This window comes from Numida meleagris, chromosome 26, assembly GCF_002078875.1.
Source record: "Numida meleagris isolate 19003 breed g44 Domestic line chromosome 26, NumMel1.0, whole genome shotgun sequence".
NCBI classification, from domain to species: domain Eukaryota; kingdom Metazoa; phylum Chordata; class Aves; order Galliformes; family Numididae; genus Numida; species Numida meleagris.
Window position 1 is genome coordinate 3,880,523 of NC_034434.1, and position 16,679 is coordinate 3,897,201.

Here is a 16,679-nt window from a genome sequence, read left to right on the forward strand (position 1 = left end):
CGGCGCGACCGGCGTCCCAGTGCGGGGGGATGACACGGGGGTGACCGCGGGGTTGCACGGGGGGGGGACGCCGGGGATGGAACCCAGCCGTGAGGAGGGCGGGCATCGCGGTGCCCCCTCGGGTGGGCGGAGGTCCCCGCGGGGTTGTTCGTGTCCCCGCTGCTCCTTGACGCTGCCACCTTCGTCCTGGCGGGCGATGGGCCCCCCCCGCGCTGGGAGGAGGGGGCCGGGCTGCGGCGCAAGCGAGCGGTGCTGGCGGTGCTGCTGCACTTCCTCGAGACCTACAAGGGGCTGCTGCAGGAGGAGGAGAGCGCGGGGAAGGTCATCAAGGTGGGTGCACCCCTCCCCTCCCCGCAGCCCCCCCATCCTCCCCGCCGCCCCCTGACCCCCCTCGCCCCCCAGGAGCTCTATCTGCTCATCATGAAGGACGCGTCCCTGTACCATGAGCTGGAGGACGAGATCCTGAAGCTGCACCAACTGGTGGAGACGGTGGAGCTGAAGTGAGTGGGGATCCCTGGGGGTGCTGGGGGGCCCCGTGTAGTGCGTGGGGTCCCCGAGAAGTGCCAGGGGTCTCTGATGTGGCGGAGGGAGTGCGGTGCACAGGGTCCTGATGGGGTGGAGGGGGGGGACCCGGGGGTACACGAGGCATTCTCAAGGGGTTCAGGGCTTTCCTGTGTAGTGCACGGAGCCCTCCTGATGGGGTGCATGGGGTCCCCACGGGGTGCTTGGGATCCTGATGGAGCACAATGTGTCCCCAGGGCTCCCCGTGGGGGGGTCCTTGTGTAGTGTGTGGAGTGCTATGGGGTGGAGGGGTTCCCCAGGGAGTGGGGTCCCTGTGCAATAGAGTCTGTTCCCGTGGGGCGCGGGGGTTTCCTGTGTGGGGCGTGGGGTCCCGGTGCTGTTCGTGGTGTCCCTGTGGGGTGCACGGGGTCGCCGTGAGTTCTCCATGGGACACATGGAGTTGTGCTCCTCGGGGATGCCCGGCACCCGGGGCCCACAAGCAGCCCTGTGGTGCCCCACCAGCAAGGATGGGGGGGGTGGGTCTGTGCCCCCCCGTGCCGGTCCCTGAGAGCGCGCGGTGCCGCAGGGTGCCCGACGAGACGCCCCCCCCGAGCAAACAGGTGAAGCCGCTGTTCCGCCACTTCCGCCGCATCGACGCGTGCCTGCAGACGCGCGTGGCTTTCCGCGGCTCCGACGAGAGTGAGTGCCACGGCCGCGCCGTGCCCCAGCGGGGCGCCTGGCCTGCTCTGCCGCCCCAGCCGTCTGTCTGTCTGACTATCTGTCTGTCTGTCCGTCCGTCCGTCTGTCCACAGTCTTCTGCCGCGTCTACATGCCGGACCACTCGTACGTCACCATCCGCAGCCGCCTCTCGGCCTCGGTGCAGGACATCCTCGCCTCGGTCACCGAGAAGCTGCAGTACTCGGAGGAGCAGAGCGCCCGCGACGACGCGCTCATCCTCGTCACCGTGGCCTCGTCCGGAGGTGGTTATGAGGATGGGGGTGTGGGGAGGGGGGCGCAGGGTGTGGGGTGAGCGCTGACCCCCCGCCGTGCTCTGCCTGCAGAGAAAGCCGTGCTGCAGCCCAGCGAGGAGTGCGTCTTCACCACGCTGGGCATCAACAGCCACCTCTTCGCCTGCACCCGTGACACCTTCGAGTCGCTGGTGAGCGCCGGGGGGGTCGGCGGGGCCGCCGCCGTGTGTCCCTCGTCCCGCTGCCACCCCGGACCCCTGCCCCCACCCCACTGCAGGTGCCGCTCCCGGAGGAGATCCAGGTGGTGCCCGGGGACAGCGAGATCCACCGCGTGGAGCCCGAGGACATCGCCAACCACCTCACCGCCTTCCACTGGGAGCTCTTCCGCTGCATCCACGAGGTGTGGGGGGCGCGGGTACGGCCCCCAGGGCTGCCCCACGGAGGGGGGTCCCCACCGCAGCCCCCCCCTCTACACACACACCTCACCCTCCCGCCACAGCTGGAGTTCGTGGATTACGTCTTCCACGGGGAGCGCGGGCGGCGCGAGACCGCCAACCTGGAGCTGCTGCTGCAGCGGTGCAGCGAGGTGCAGCACTGGGTGGGCACGGAGCTGCTGCTCTGCGAGTCGCTGGGTCGGCGCGCGCACCTGCTCAAGAAGCTCATCAAGATCGCTGCCATGTGAGTGTGGGGCCGGGGGGGCTGGGGAAGGGCGTGCGGGGGGGGCTGCCGGGGCTCACCCGCCGCCCCCAGATGCAAGCAGAACCAGGACATGCTCTCCTTCTACGCCATCGTCATCGGGCTCAACAACGCTGCCATCAGCCGCCTGCGGCTCACCTGGGAGGTGAGGGGCTGTGGGGGACCCCCCCGCCCGGCCCCCGGCCCCCCTGGCTGCTCACGGCCCCCCCCGCGGGGTGTTTTCTTGCAGAAGCTCCCAGGGAAATTCAAGAATTTGTTTCGGAAATTTGAGAACCTGACGGTGAGGGGGAGCGCGGGTGTGGGGGTCTGGGGTGCCCGCAGGGGGGTCTGCTCATACCGGGGTGGGCGGGGGGAGCCCGTGGCACCGGGCGCTCTGGGGGGGTGCTCTGGAAGCAGCGGGTGGGGGTGTTCCTGGGGCTGTCCCTCGCGCTCTCTGTATATGGGTGATGAGTGCACCCAGCGTGGGGGGAGCTGCCCGCACACTCTGACCCCCCCATGGCCCCTCCAGGACCCCTGCAGGAACCACAAGACCTACCGGGAGGTGCTGGCCAAGATGAAGCCCCCCCTCATCCCCTTCATTCCGCTCATCCTCAAAGGTGTGGTGGGGGACATGGGGGGGGGGGGGTGTCCCGCTGCTCCCCATGGGGCCCCCCCTCACTTCCCCGTCACCCCCAGATCTGACCTTCCTGCACGAAGGCAGCAAAACCCTCCTGGATGGGCTGGTCAACGTGGAGAAGCTGGTGGGTGCCCTGTGCCCGGGAGGGGGCACAGCGGGGATCTGGGGGACCTGGGGGGTCCACAACACCATCCCAAGGGTGGGTGTGGGGGGGTCACAGGGTTCTGGGTGGGCTGACATTGGTGCTGTGTGTCCCAGCACTGCATCGCCGAGAAGGTGAGGACCATCCGCAAGTACCGGAGCCGCCCGCTGTGTGAGTGGGGCACAGCCCACCAGCCCTGTAACTGCTGGAGGGGCTGGGGGGGGCTGGGGATGGGGCTGGGGATGGGGATGGGGCTGGGGATAGGGAATCTGGGCTGGGGTAGGGATGCAGGATGGGTATCCAGGATGGCAATGCGCGGTGGGGGTGGGTCACGGGATCCTCCAAGACGGGAACGTGGGATGGGGAGGTGGGATCCAGGACAGGGATCTGGGGCCATGGGGTCAGGGACAAAGATCCAGGATGTGGGATGGGGCTGTGGGATGGGGCCGGGCTCCCCTCCTGTGGGGTTGGGGGGCACACAGCCCCATGCACTCCTGTCCCCCCCGCCCCTCCCAGGCCTGGAGCTGGAGCCGTCCCCCAGCCAGCTGCAGACCAAGGCCTACGTGCGGCAGCTGCAGGTGATCGACAACCAGAACCTGCTCTTCGAGCTCTCCTACAAACTGGAGCCCGGCGGGCAGTGAGCGGTGCCCGCCCGCACTCTGCACTTTGTCTGGGGGTCCCTGGGGCCTCCCCCAGCCCCCCGCGGGCCCCCTCTATTTTTGTATGTGTCCCCACGACCCCGTTCCTGCTTCCGCCTGGGCCCCGTGCCCCAGAATGTGTATATTTTGTACCAAATGCGTCTTTAATTGTAAATTTATTTTTTAAGAAAAAGGAGGAAAAAAGGATTTAAAAAAAAAAAAAGAAAAAAGAGACTGAGCGCCAATAAACAGCAGTCCCGAGCCTGTGTCCGGCGCGCGGGTGTCGTCATGGTGTGCGCGTGTGACGTCACGTCGCTGGCGGTGACGTCACGGGGTGACGTAACATCGGGAGTCGAGCTTCCCAAGATGGCCGCAGCGGGGCGCTGTGACCTCCTCAACATGGCGGCCACAAGCGAACCACGTGATCTCCTCAAAATGGCTGCCGGAATAGCGCCGCGCGACCTTCCCAAAATGGCGGAAAACCGGAGTGGGAGCTGGCCGTGGCCTGCAGTCTCTGTGCGGCCGTTCGTATCGCAGCGCGCGTCCTCCTCGGCGGCTTCTCGCTCTCTCCCATCCCCGAATGCCCCGATGACCGCCGATGTGCCCCAGCAATACGGAGGCCCCGCGGCACGGCGCCCTTCCCAACATGTCCGCCCGCCCGCTCCAACACGGTCTCTGCTCCGCCCACTTCCGCAGCACTGCCGCGCAGGCGCAGTCGGGGAGCGGCGGGCGCCATTTTGTTACGGGGCGGCTGGAGGCGGAGGGCGCCGCTGGGCCGCGTTTCCGGGTGCGGCGGGTGGAGGCCGCGGGTGGCGGTGAGGAGCGGGGCCGGGGCCGCGGGGGGACTTCGGGCCGCGGGGGGGGCCTGCCGGGTGCTGTGGCACCGGGCTCACGTTGGGAGAGGAGCGCCGGGTCGGGGTGCAGCCGTGGGGCCTGGCGGGGGGTGCCTAGGGGAAGGCCTACGCGGAGGCTCCGCCGTTCTGCTGTGCCCCTCCGCACTGTCCCGGTGCGGGGCCTCCGTGTTTGCGGGGCCTGCTGCTGGCCGGGAGCGGGGCTCGGCTGTGCCGTGGCTGCGGGTGGAGGCGGCCGGACCCGCCCTGCCTCCGCACTGCCCGTGCCGCCTCGGTCCCTCCGGTCCCCGGACGGACAGGGCCCGGCGGGACCGGTGCTGCCCCGGGCTGTGCCCCGCCCCGTGACCCCGAGGGCCGGCGCCGAGCGTCCCCTCGCTGCGCACTGCTGTGTGCCGGGAACGCCGCTGTGTGTGCGGGGTTGCCCGCAGGGCTGGGGCTGAGCCCGGTGCTGCTCGGCGGGAGGCACGTCGGTAGGTTCCCCGGGCGCTGCTCAGTGCCAGCGCTTCCCTGGATTTATCCTCCGTGAACCCTCGTCGCTGTTGACCCGCTCTGATGAATGGCGGTGTCCCCTCGCACCCTGCCCGGTTATGCCCGGTGTTTGGGTCCCGCTGGTGGTACGCAGGGGGAGGTGCGAGCTGCCTCCCGCCCCGCAGCTGACGCTGACTGGCTGCTCGCCGCCCCACTCTGCGTTTCCCAGGGACGTCGGGCCCAGCGCGGAGCCGGTGTGGTGGCGTCCCCGGGCCAGCTGGAGGCAGAAGTTTTGCATGGAAGTCATTTCCATGAACTGCAGCGGAGCCGGTGCCCCTTGCAGGCGTGCTTGGAGAGGTGCCAAAGCTGTCCCAAAGCGGCCCTGCTTTACCTTTGGCAGAGTTGGCTCCACTGCGCTGCCTGCCTGGGCTGCCCCGGCCTGCCCTGCGCTCTGTTGTAGGTGTTGCTGCCCTGCTGCCGCAAAGGATCCGATCCGGCCTGTCTGCCGCCGCCTCAGTGCGCAGATGTGATGTGAACCTGCCTGGCTCCGTGGCTGGGACGTGCTCTGCAGGCCACACCGCAGTATCACGTGCTGCTTCCACAGCTCGGGTGCTGGGCCGGTTCCTGCTTGCTGGGCACCTTGCACCTGAGGTGTTCTAGCACTGCTGCTCCGCAGAGCCTCTGGGTGCAGCTGCCTCTTTGCACCTCGCCTGAGCGCGGTGGCCATGGGAGGGGGCTGCTGCCCAGCACCACGGCCCCCCCTGCCCCACAGGAACGCGAGCACGCAGCCTGCTTTCCCATGGCCGCCGGCACAGACCCCTCTTTGTGCCGAGCGGGGCGAGGGTGGGCTTGGCTCCGTCCCTCTGCACTGTCAGCGTGCCAAAGCCCAGCGCCGCCGTGAGCGTGCACCGGGATGTCAGCATGGGTGACCAGCACTGTTCTGCCCCCTGCGCTGCTGCTTCTGCAGCGTGTGAGGTCTGTATGAATTAATTCCTTCAGCTGCAAGTAGGTGTGTGGCTCCACGCGACTCGTAGCCAGCCGGAACTGCGGTGCACGAGGCTGCAGAGCTTGTGGCCGCTGTAGCTGCAGGATGTCAGGCCCTGAAATGAAAGCCGTGGTGCAGGAGCGCAGCCAGGCTGTGGGGCTTTCTGCCCTTGCAGAGCCGGGTCTGGGCGCGTTACCTCCGAGTGACGCAGGCTGCCCTGCTCCGTGAGCACCAGGGTGCCAGGGCGCGCTCCAGGTCAGGGCTCGCTGCCCGCTTTGCTTTGCTTTAAAGCGCTGTCGTGGAGGCGCTCTGGTCCTTGTCTGACCTACTTACTTACATCTGGCTGCTTGGAAGGAAGGCAGATTTGCTCTGCCAAAGAAGTAGCTTTCTGCTGGGAAGCAAAGGTGGGAGGAGGGAGCGGGGGGGGGGGAAGTGCCCTCAGAGCGAGGGGCCGAGCGTGTTGGGTTTCTGCTGCCTCTGCCAGGGCAGTGCTGGAATGAGTGCAGCTCCCCAGGCTCGCTGCTTGCTCCAGTGTTACCGGCTTGGCTCAGACGTGCATTGGTCTTTTCCTGAGCTGGATCAGTAGCCCATGGGCATTGCAGTGCTAAGAGCAGAGACTCATGAGCCCTGCGGCTCTGTGCCCTGTGCAGCACCACGCTTGGCTGGCCCTGCACCATTCTGCTTCCCACGGCCTCTTCCTGCTCCCCTTCCTTGCTTCCTTTCTCCCAAGCACGCTGTCGGGAGAGCCGGAGATACCTGCAGCACCGGCCAGACCAGCCAGGGACGTGGCACCTGGGCAGGGATGCTTGTGGGGTGAGGAGTGACGCTGCCAGGCACACGGAGGCTCGTGCTCCACTTTTCTTTCCCACTGTGAGGCGAGCTGACAGCCATGGGGCCGCTCAGGAGCCGCACAGATCCCGAGCCGCGGGGCAGCTGCGTGCTCACCGGCAGTGCTGGCACGCAGGGACCGTGCTGCCCTGTCTCGGAGTCTCCGTCTGTCACCCTGCATTAGTAGGTCACGTCTCGGAGCGAGCCCTCCTTCCCGCTGGCCGCGAGCTCGCAGCGTGTTCTTGGCAGCTGCCGACCCGGCGGTGCGGGGCGCTCGCTGTGACAGCTCTTGGCTCACCTTCCCCCTGCAGCCAGGCGCTCAGCACCGCAGGCCGGGCACTCAGCACCCCCGTGTGTGCTCAAGCCCTGAGTCTTCAGCTCCTGCGAAGGAGCACTGCTGGGCTGCATTGGTGCACGCGTGGCTGTTGTGCAGTGGGAGCACCCTAGTGATCTCGTGCCGTTAATGAGGCCTGTTTGTAAGGTGTCTGCAGCTTTAGGGTCTTGCTCAAGCATCAGGCACACGCGTGTGTCCTAGAATAACGCTTCAGTGCTGGATGTTCTATCGTGGCTTGTGCATTTTCCCCTAATTGGTCTCACTGCAAACGGGAAAGGTGCATTTCTTCAGGCGGTTGAACTCTGCAGAAGCAATCAGCAGTGATTTCCGAGCAGCTGCTTCCTCGCCGTGAGGTCAGTGCAGCTTGGGGTGGTTTGTGGGAAGGCCTCTCCGCCGCCGTGCCAGGCCTCAGCACCGTGTCGCAGCTCGGGGTCTGCCCCACATCCTCAGGTGCCTCCAGTGGGGCCTGCCCCCTCCACATCCTCGTCCCAGCATCGTTTCCCTGGCGTGCTCCAGCGGGCACCGCAGTCAGTGTCAGCTCAGGGTGCCGAGCTGGAGCTGGAGACAGTGCTGCTGCAGCACGGTGCCGCTGGAGCTGTTCTGCAGATAACCCCACACAATGATGGTGGGAAAGGCTGTGGGTTCCGACAGCGTTCCTTTGCTGGTGCTGCTTCACCTGGCTGATCCTGAGGGCGGACAGGGATGCTTTGCTGCAGCGTGTGGCCGCCCAATGTGTCTGGCATGCGAGCGATTGCACGGGGACGGCTGGGCCCCTCTGCTCCCATCCTGCACGGAGCCGCACGTTGTCCTCGAGGAGCCCCTGTTGCTCCGGCCTCGGTGTGGGAAGGTGCGTGTTTGGCAGCAGGTACAAAGTGATTCTGTCCGTCCTGCGGCGCATTGTTCTCCGTGGGACGTGGGCCGCGCCGCGCATTATTCTCGGCCGCGGGTCACCCTTGAAGCCGTCGGGAAATCCGCGCGTCTCCCTCCGCTTCCTCCCCCTGGAACAATCGGGGATGGCGGTCGGAGCACGGGGAGGCTCCGCACGGTGCCGTCCGGTCCTGCCTGTGCCACCTCTCCCTCCCCGCCTTCCTCTCCCGAGAAGCTGGCACCCGCGCCGGGAGCAGCAGGGAAGTGTGCGGGCCCCCTGGGAAGGGCCTTTCCTGCTCCGTCCTTTGCCGCGGCCTAATGGCAGGACGTGAGTCCTCGCCGCTGATTAAATGTTTCCTCTGCCAAATGAACCGAGCTCCATGGAGAGCTGTGAGCGGTGAGCCTGGCTCGGGGACCCGGCAGAGCAGGGGCTGCGGTGATGGGAGCCGCGGCTGGGCAGGGCGCTGCGGAGCCGGTCCCAGGGGCGTTGGGAACTTTTTGTTCGGGGTTTTGTTAAGAGCGCGTTGTCAGTGACCGCGGGTCGTGAATAATTCACAGGGAGCGTCCGAGTCCCGCGGGGTCGGAGCGTGGCTGGCTGTCTGCACGCAGAGATGCGCCGGCTCTCCGAGCCGCTCCAAATCGAGGTGGCAGCTCGCGCTCTGAAAGCATGCTGATACGATTTTAAAAGCCTGAGTGACCTTAAATCCTGCGATGGCTGTCTTTCGGGATAAATTATTTATGGCGCATCTTCGGGGCTGCCTGAGCCCTCGCTCGGAACGGGCGGGAATGTCAGGGCCTGGGAGGGCTGAGCTCGGGGTGAGGAGGTTTGGATGGGAAGAGGGGACAGGAAAAGGAGCGCTGTGAGGCGGGGGCGGCGGGCAGGGAGCGACCGGGGCCGGCCTTGGAAGGCCTCCCCGAACCGGTGCAGCTGCATTCTGCAGCCGACATCACAGGGCTGGAAATTCCTCTTGATCTGCAGTTCAAAGCCGCTGCCTCCCTGAGGATGGAGCGCTTCATCTCGGCTTTGCAAATGCGGGCTCGCCGCGGAAGCAGCGTGGCTGTGAAATACAAATCTGCCGCAGCGCCCAAATCCCCTGGAAAGCGCGGAAACGGCGTCTGAAGGTCACTGCCGTGCGTCCTGCTAAAAAAAGCCCACAGCCCGCTGCGAGGAGAGAGCAGCATCCAGGGCTGCTGTCGGGAGAAGGCATTTCGCTTCCCCTTGGAGCGGAGGGGTTTGCAAAATGCCTGCAGAGCGCATCCCAGCTGCCGTGTCCCGACAGGGGCAGGCTGCACAGGGGGAACCCCGGGCTTTGGTGGCACTTTGAGCCCCGAATGCAGGGGGGTGGTTCTGCCACGGGGCCGGGGTTGCAACAGCAGGGCCGCTCCCTGGCGCGTGCTGAGCAGCGCTCTGCAGGGCCACCTCGACTGCAGGGAGCGATGACTTTTCACACCTCGCCTTCCTCCCGGTGTTCTCACAGCTCTGTGGTTCTTGTTTGCATTTTGAAGGAAAGCCGAAGTGCCAGCCCGCCCCTCCTGGCTTAGCTGAGACGAGCTCGCTGCGCTTTGATCTCTCGGCTGCCTTTCACGCTGCCCTGATTCACGTCTTCCAAATCACTTTCCCTGCAAGCGCAGCGAGCGGCTGCTGCGGCATATGGAGCACTCGGCAGAGCTCAGGGAAAGGAGCCGTGGTGCCGAGGAACAAAGGGGAGAAATGCAGAGCAGCCGCTGTCTGAGCGGAGTTGTTTCAAAGCGCATGGTTTCCATAAGGCATACGTGAGACATTAAGGGGCGGTGAGCGGTGCTGGGAGAACCCCGTGGGGTTTTTTCACCCTTGGAGGCTTCAGCTTGTGTCTCCCTTGTCGTTATCAGCCGTGTCTGTCTTCAGGAACATTAAAGATCTAGGCTTTATGCTAAAGACAGATAGCGATCACCCCGGCGCTCCCAGCCGGAGGTCTCGTTGTGTCTCATGGTTTGAAGTGCTGGGCACTACCATGTGCTGCATTCAGCGCCTCTGGATTTTTGTTTTTCAATGTGACCTCTGCTGCTAATCCACAACGTGAGCGGGGCCGTGTGCTGCAATGAAATGACCTGTTTCTCGGGAATTCGCCTCCACTTTATCCTCAAGCTGCTTTAGCTTAAACTCCTCTCTCGCGCTTCTAGGTCAGAGCCTTCATCTGGATGTGGCGTTCGGCGCGGCAGCAGTTTAGGGCTGTGTGAGATAGGGCAGGTAGTGACTCATGGTTTTCTCTGTAGAAGTGCCCCTCTCCTCCCCGGCTGTGACCGCAGGAGGTGACGCTGCTGTGGGACTTTCCCCGTCCGCTCCACGCGATGTGGGCAGATGGGCTCTGCAGCGCCGTGCTCCCCGTGCAGCGTGTGTTCTGAGTGCAGATCTGCACTGTCCATCTGTCCGTCAGGGTGAGGTGTGGAGCGGGGCGGACGTGTCTCAGGCGGCTCACGGTGCTGGCACCACGCCTGTGCTGGCTGCTGGCTCCGGCCCGTGACACACGAGCCCAATCGGGAGCTTCGTCACCCGGCACGCTGCTCCGCTCACCTGGCGCTGCAGAGGTGCTCCCACTCCGTCGAGGAAGGAGCACGGGGAAGGAGCTCCACTCGGCCACGTCCCGGCAGCTCCCGGGCAGGTGTGTGCCAGGTGCTGGTGCTCTCACCCTGCTGGGTCGCGGTGAGACGTGCTCTGGGCAGCGAGGGGCCCTCCAGTGCCGGAGGTGAGGGCCGGAGCCGTGGGCTGGCCGCTGGCTCTGCAGAAGTGCCGGCAAGGAACCACTTCCTTCTGTCTCCTGATGTTTTCTTGCAAGGCTGCTTGCAGTTGAGGAGCTTCTCACCCAGCAGAAGAGCTGCTTTTAATTGCAGGTGATTTATGTATTTATTTTCTGGAGCCGCAGAGCGCTGGCAGTTGGCCGGAGGGCAGAGGGAGCTGCTGGCATCGCCGCGGTGCTGTGAGGCTGTGTCCCCGTGCCCTGCGATGATAGGGAGCGTGGATGTGGCCTGAAGATGGACCTGATTGTATTTTGGGCTCTGTGTACTGCAGCGGCAGTAAATTGTAGTTTGTTGTAGAAGGTGAGAAGGGATCTGTAATGGAAATTCACTTGTGTAGATGTGGTGACGGCCTCTCTGCTCTCATGGCCTGGGGATCAGGGATCAGGAGGTGAAAGGTGCGGGTGCGAACTCGCTGTGCTCCTGCTTGGTGTTGGTGTCACGGGTTTCCCTGAGACAGGAGCTGCTGCTCTGGAGAGGGACACCTGAACGTCCTGGGGTGCACACGGGCCTCCTGTCACTGCATTCCTATTCCCTGAGCTGCCAGGGTGGCACAACCCACGGCGCTGCCGTCAGAGGCACGAGCCCGGCCCGCACCTCCTGGTGATTCAGGCTCCTTCCTGTCCCCACTCCGTGTCCAACCTGGGCTCGTGAGCTGTGCTGCTGGGAGCTGCTCAGGGTGAGCTGCGGAGGGGATGGCTGCGCTTGGGGATCAGGTGGGTTGCAATGTAATTGGATCTGTGCTGGGAATGCCTGGGTGGCCCTTGGCTCACGCGTATGCCTTCGAGGATGTCTGTGGGGTTGGTACAATGCAGTTGGACATGGGGTGCTGGCAGCTACCTGAGTGTGGGACAGTGGCAGTGGGTTGGGAACACGATGGGGCAGGAGCCCTGATCCTGGAGCCTCTGTGTGGCTGTAGCCCTGGCTGCAGGGTGTTCCTCCTCTTCTTTCCCATTGATCTTGACTGCTTCTTCCCTTCCCACAGGCATGAGTGACCAGGCTCATCCCCAGCACTGAGCAGCCGCAGCCGGCCCACCATGCCGATCCCGCCCCCGCCGCCGCCGCCACCCGGCCCCCCGCCGCCCCCCACCTTCAGTCAGGTAAGGGCTTCCCTCGGCACGCTGCCGTCTGTCCGCGTTGCCCGTACCAGCCTGGCTGTGCCTGGTGCTTCTTGTCTGTGCCTCTGGATCCCCTCCAGCCCAGCCTGGCAGTGACCCGTGGCTGTGCCTCGGTTTCCCTTGCAGTGTGTGCAGAGGAAGGGGCTGCCCACGGGCTCACCCAGGCTTTTCTTTGTCAGCACCTTCTGCTCCATGACAGCTCTGGGATCTTGCACGTGGCCATGATGGAGCCATGCCTTGGGTTGGATGGGGTCTCTGCCTCAGCTGTGGGTTGAGGGTGTGGGAGCTTGTTCATGGGGCAGCCCTGTCCCCCCATCTGTGAGAAACACCCAGGAAAGTGTGTTCCTGGGGTGCTGCAGGGCTCAGCGGAGCAGGAGCGGGCAGCCAGGCTGTGCCTGCTCTGCGCTGGGCTGGACTCGCTGTGCATGCAGGTGAGCTGCTGCTAAGGGGCTTCTTGTCTGCAGGCAAACACAGAGCCGCCAAAATTGAGCCGAGAGGAGCAGCGCGGCCGCGGGGCCCTCCTGCAGGACATCTGTAAAGGGACCAAGCTAAAGAAGGTGACACAAATCAATGACCGGAGCGCCCCGATCCTAGAGAGTGAGTACCCCCCCAGCATGTCCCCTACACTGGGCGCTGCTCTGCACTTCAGAGTGGCCTCTGGGCTCTCAGCTGTGTACTTTCCAGTGGCTCCTGGTTAGAGGAGCCGATCATACCGAGTATAACCTCTGTGCCTCTGTCCTTCCAGAGCCCAAGGGCAGCGGTGGCAGCAGCTACGGCTCCAGCTCAGCTGCGATCCCGCCCAAGGGAGGCCTCTTCCAAGGGGGTGTGCCCAAGCTCAGACCCGTGGGAGCAAAAGACAACTCAGGTAAAGGCCCTCAGACTGTGGTTAGTGAGAGGCTCCCTGGGAGATCCCCGAGCAGGAAAGGGTTGAGGATCTGCCGTGTTTGCGTGGGACTTTCAGCTGGTCAGCAGCTGGGACCCCAAACTGCCGCCCACATGTGGCCACAGACGAGTGGTGTTCTCTGTGCCGCGGCATCCCCAGCACACCGCCCTCCTCGGAGTGCTGCGTGCGCTGCTGAACGCTTCTCGCTGCTATTTTCTGTGGCAGCCTGCCTTCCAGCAAGGCAGCAAGCGAATAGTGGCGGTGAGAGAGGAGCTGCGTGTGGCTGTGCGCGGTGCCAGCTCCCTGCCTGTGCCAGACAGCACTCCCCGCGGTCTGGCCCTCGCCGCAGAGCGGGCAGGCTGCCCCGAGCAGGGGCCGCGCCATCCCTTGCTGCGCCTGGTGGCTCACTGCGCTTTCCCTCCCCACAGACAGCTCCGGGAAGCAAACCCTGCAAGTCCCCAGCTCCAGAGCTGCTGCCCCCAGGCCCCCGGTGCCGGCCAGCAACAGCCGACCTCAGGATGATTCTGACAACAGCCGAGCCTCTCCGCCGGAGCTGCCGCGCACGCAGAGGCCATCCCTGCCGGACCTCTCGCGGCCCGGCACCGCCGGTGGCACTGGCATGAAGCACAGCTCGTCCGCCCCGCCGCCTCCCCCGCCAGGCCGCCGTGCCACCGCGCCGCCCGCCCCCCCGCCTGCGCACGGCCCCAAGGTCTCCTCCTACAACCGGGAGAAGCCCCTGCCGCCCACCCCGGGACAGCGAGCGCCTGCTGGCAGGGACGGGCCCCCCGCCCCGCCGCCCGTCAAACCCCCGCCCTCCCCAGTCAGTATCCGAACGGGGTCGGGGGCTCAGGGCCAATCCCTCGCCCCCCCACCGCCCCCTTACCGGCAACCCCCCGGTGTCCCCAACGGCCCTTCCAGCCCCATCAACGAGTCTGCCCCGGAGCTGCCGCAGAGACACAATTCCCTGCACAGGAAGACGCCGGGCCCCTTGCGGGGTCTCGCGCCGCCACCGCCTGCCTCAGCCTCCCCATCCCTCCAGAGCAGCCGCCCCCCGCCGCCGGCCCGGGACCCCCCCAGCCGTGGTGCAGGTGAGAACTCTGCTCTTCTGGGCCCAGTTGTGGCTGGTAGGAGATGCCCAGGGAGCTGTTGGCGCTGGGACGCAGTGAGGTGGTCCTTCCTGCACGGGGCAGTTGCCATTGATATTGACCCGGGGGTGGCTTCTGGGTTGTCTTGTTCTGTTGGCACTCCTGGTTGTGTCTGGCTCTTTTTGTCTGTTGTTGGCTGTAGGCTGTGGCTGTGCAGCTCAAGCACACGTGGCCACTCTGTCCTCCTGGGGCGGGAGGGGAGTGCTGGAGCTGCGCACTGCGGCTTCTCCCCTGGGCTTCCTAAATGTCACCGAGGCGGTGACAAACAGCTGCAGCAGAACCTCAGGAACGCTCCAGCCCCGTTCTGTGAGCTGGTTTTGGCACCGTGAGGTTCAGGCACCCCAATGCAGTCATGATGTCTCATGTGTGTGCTCTGCCCTCCCCCCCCCCCCCAAGAGGTGACTGTGAAGCCCCCTCCTTGTCCCACTGCCAGGAGCAGGGACGATGTTGTCCCGGTGCCCCCGCCTGCTGCTGGGCTCCGTGTCCAGCCCGCAGCTCCAGCCTGGGCCCCTGCCAAGCCGCCGTGCTTTGGGCCCTGCCAGAATCCTTTGCTGAGTTACGGCTGGCGATCCGCTGCCTTAGTCTGTGTGTAATTAGCCTAACGAGGAGCATGACCTGCCGCTGTACTTCAGTGGGAGCGAGGGGAGGGTCAGCAGGGCCGCTGCTTCAGTGCAACTTGTGGATCTGCTCGGCCTCTGGGTTGAGGGGCAGGGCTGGGGGCTCGTGCCCACCCAGCCCTGTTCTCTTCCACCCTTGGCGCTGCGGGGGAGGATGTCCCCGTCCCCCCTGCAGGGCCGGGGGGTGTTGCCGTGGGGCCCCTCGTCCTGCACAGATGCTGACCCTGCTCTCCTTGCAGCCCCGCCGCCCCCGCCACCCATGCTGCGAAATGGGGGGCGTGACGCCCCCCCGCCCCCACCCCCCTACAGACTGCATGGTTCTACTGAGCCCCCCAGCCGTGGGAAGCCGCCCCCGCCGCCCACCCGGACACCTGCCGGGCCACCCCCACCCCCACCGCCAGTGAGGAACGGGCACCGGGACTCCATCGCCACTGTCAGAGCATTCCTGGGTGAGTGGGGCCGTGTGCTGGGGCAGGATGGGGGGGAGATGGGGGGAGCCCCGGGGGTCCCAGGCAGAGCTGAGTCCTTCGGCCTTGGCTCCCATCCGCAGCCCCCTCCTGACCTGCCCAGTGTTTGTTTTTTTCCCCCTTTCTCTACAGATGACTTTGAATCCAAATACTCGTTTCACCCCGTCGAAGACTTTCCAGCCCCAGAAGAATATAAATACTTCCAGAGAATCTACCCCAGCAAAACAAACAGAGGTAAGGGCGGAGCGTCCCGCCGTCCCCACCGAGCCCCGCCGCGCTCCGGAGGCAGGAGGTGGCAGCAGAGCCACCCGCTGTCCTCGTCCTGCTCCCAGCCAGGCAGCGTGCCTGGGGGTGGTGGGCTGCTCTGTGCCGTGGCTTTCCCATGGGCTCCACGTGTGCTGCTGGGCGTGCTGGCAGCGTGCTGCCCGCAGGCTGCGTTCCTGCGCTGAGGGCATTTGGCGCTGGAGCGGCTCTGCAGGGACCGCTCTGTGAAGCGTTGCTGTGGGGCAGGTGGGTGTGGGGAGCCCCCCGTTGCCCCGACGCCGCCCGTGTCCCCGTTAGCCCCTCTCGGATGCGGCACGTCCCTGCACGGAGCGCCCTTGCCGTGCTGCTGCAGCGTGCCAGCCCTGCGGATCCCGGGGGGGACTCTGGGGAGAGCGGGATGCTCGGTTATTTTTAGAGCCATGAATGTTTAATGTGGATTTGAAAGGCCCCGAGCTTTCTGTGCGTGCCGCAGCGGCTGCTGCTCACATCGCAGCTCTGGAGCGGCGCGGGGGGGGGCTGGGGGGGGAGGCAGGCCTGGTTTCAGCGTGCTTTCTCCTTGCAGCCACGCGTGGGGCCCCCCCTCTGCCCCCCATCCCCAGGTGAAAGCGAGCTGCGCCGGCGGTCGGTCCTGAGCACAGCTGCAGAGCTGCTCCCCCTTCTTCAGGCGGACCCTCCCCACCTCCCCGCCCCCAGGAACCTGCATGAGAACTTCCCGGCACCTTCAGCTCTCCCAGGACGAGCGGACACCCCCGGCCCACGCTCACCGCAAACCCACGCGGCTCCTTTCCCCGCGGCCCCAGGTTGGACCCCGCGCTCCAGGCACCGGGCAGGGCCGGGGGCAGGCAGCGCGCTGCTGGGGACGGACACGGGCGAGGGCCGTGCCTGGGGGGCCGCGTGGGCTCGGAGCGGAGCGGGGCAGGAGCCGGGGCTGTCGTGGCCGCGGGACGGGGCCGGCAGAGCCCCCCGCCCCAGCGCTGAGAGCGGCGATTTCGCACAGGAGCCGCCGGGAGTGGGGCTGTGTGTCCCCGCGTTGGGGGCAGGGAGGGCGAGCGGCCCCGTGGTAACAGCGGGTCACCAACAGGGAGCGTGTCAGCCGGCGGACAGCGGCTGTGTGCAGGGGGTCTGCGGCCGGGGGCTCCGGTGGCTGTTACACTTGTGGGGGGGGGGGGGGCAGGGGCTGCGCGCCGTTTTGCCTTACGCGCGCTCACGGGCTGCCGGCTCCGGGCTCCGTGCGTGCAGCGCGGGGGGGTTCCCATTAACCGTAGTTACTGATCTATTTTGTACGTTCTAAAGCTGTACCGTAGGGGGAGGGGGCTGCGGCGGGGTACTAAACCCTCACCTTTAACCGTGCTTTGTTTGTGCGTTTGTTTTCTACGATGCTGGAACCTTCCCCAGGTGGGAGCGAGGCCCTGCTTGGGGGTGGGGGCACCGTTTGGTTTAAATAAAGGCAGAAAAGGCCCACCCCGAGCGCCCGGCTCAGCCCCTGGTGGAGGGGAACGGCGGGGAGGGGAGGGGGGGG

At 66.0% G+C, this 16,679-nt stretch overlaps 2 protein-coding genes across 8 annotated transcripts in view; both read left to right on the forward strand.

Annotated features, from left to right (window-relative positions):
* The window catches only part of RAPGEFL1 (Rap guanine nucleotide exchange factor like 1), a 6,321-nt gene extending 2,491 nt beyond the window's left edge, over positions 1 to 3,830 (forward strand). Inside the window, exons 2-14 of the mRNA XM_021377640.1 lie at positions 98 to 330; positions 403 to 500; positions 1,088 to 1,200; positions 1,314 to 1,481; positions 1,563 to 1,660; positions 1,747 to 1,869; positions 1,969 to 2,147; positions 2,220 to 2,310; positions 2,395 to 2,445; positions 2,674 to 2,761; positions 2,841 to 2,905; positions 3,040 to 3,094; positions 3,440 to 3,830. Of these exons, the coding sequence (XP_021233315.1) occupies positions 98 to 330; positions 403 to 500; positions 1,088 to 1,200; positions 1,314 to 1,481; positions 1,563 to 1,660; positions 1,747 to 1,869; positions 1,969 to 2,147; positions 2,220 to 2,310; positions 2,395 to 2,445; positions 2,674 to 2,761; positions 2,841 to 2,905; positions 3,040 to 3,094; positions 3,440 to 3,564 (1,487 nt within the window). The 3' untranslated portion in view covers positions 3,565 to 3,830. The remainder of the gene's footprint in view (positions 1 to 97; positions 331 to 402; positions 501 to 1,087; positions 1,201 to 1,313; positions 1,482 to 1,562; positions 1,661 to 1,746; positions 1,870 to 1,968; positions 2,148 to 2,219; positions 2,311 to 2,394; positions 2,446 to 2,673; positions 2,762 to 2,840; positions 2,906 to 3,039; positions 3,095 to 3,439) is intronic.
* WIPF2 (WAS/WASL interacting protein family member 2) lies at positions 3,987 to 16,628 on the forward strand. Of its 7 annotated transcripts, XM_021378176.1 has the most exons (7): positions 5,261 to 11,766; positions 12,249 to 12,381; positions 12,530 to 12,649; positions 13,096 to 13,755; positions 14,669 to 14,878; positions 15,029 to 15,130; positions 15,723 to 16,628. In XM_021378176.1, exons 1-7 carry the CDS (start codon positions 11,704 to 11,706, stop codon positions 15,761 to 15,763), a joined length of 1,329 nt encoding a protein of 442 aa, XP_021233851.1. In that variant the 5' UTR covers positions 5,261 to 11,703; the 3' UTR covers positions 15,764 to 16,628. The 7 variants fall into 7 exon arrangements, with proteins under 7 accessions (XP_021233849.1, XP_021233850.1, XP_021233846.1 ...); XM_021378174.1 differs by lacking the exons at positions 15,029 to 15,130; positions 15,723 to 16,628 and adding an exon at positions 3,987 to 4,376 and having other exon boundaries at positions 11,127 to 11,766; positions 13,096 to 14,757; XM_021378175.1 differs by lacking the exons at positions 15,029 to 15,130; positions 15,723 to 16,628 and adding an exon at positions 3,987 to 4,376 and having other exon boundaries at positions 11,652 to 11,766; positions 13,096 to 14,757.

Coding starts and splice junctions, on each gene's coding strand:
- WIPF2 (XM_021378174.1), top strand. CDS start 11,704: ATGCCGATCCCGCCCCCGCCGCCGCCGCCACCCGGCCCCCCGCCGCCC. Junction 11,767..12,248: donor CGCCCCCCACCTTCAGTCAG/GTAAGGGCTTCC, acceptor TCTTGTCTGCAG/GCAAACACAGAGCCGCCAAA. Junction 12,650..13,095: donor GGGAGCAAAAGACAACTCAG/GTAAAGGCCCTC, acceptor CCCTCCCCACAG/ACAGCTCCGGGAAGCAAACC.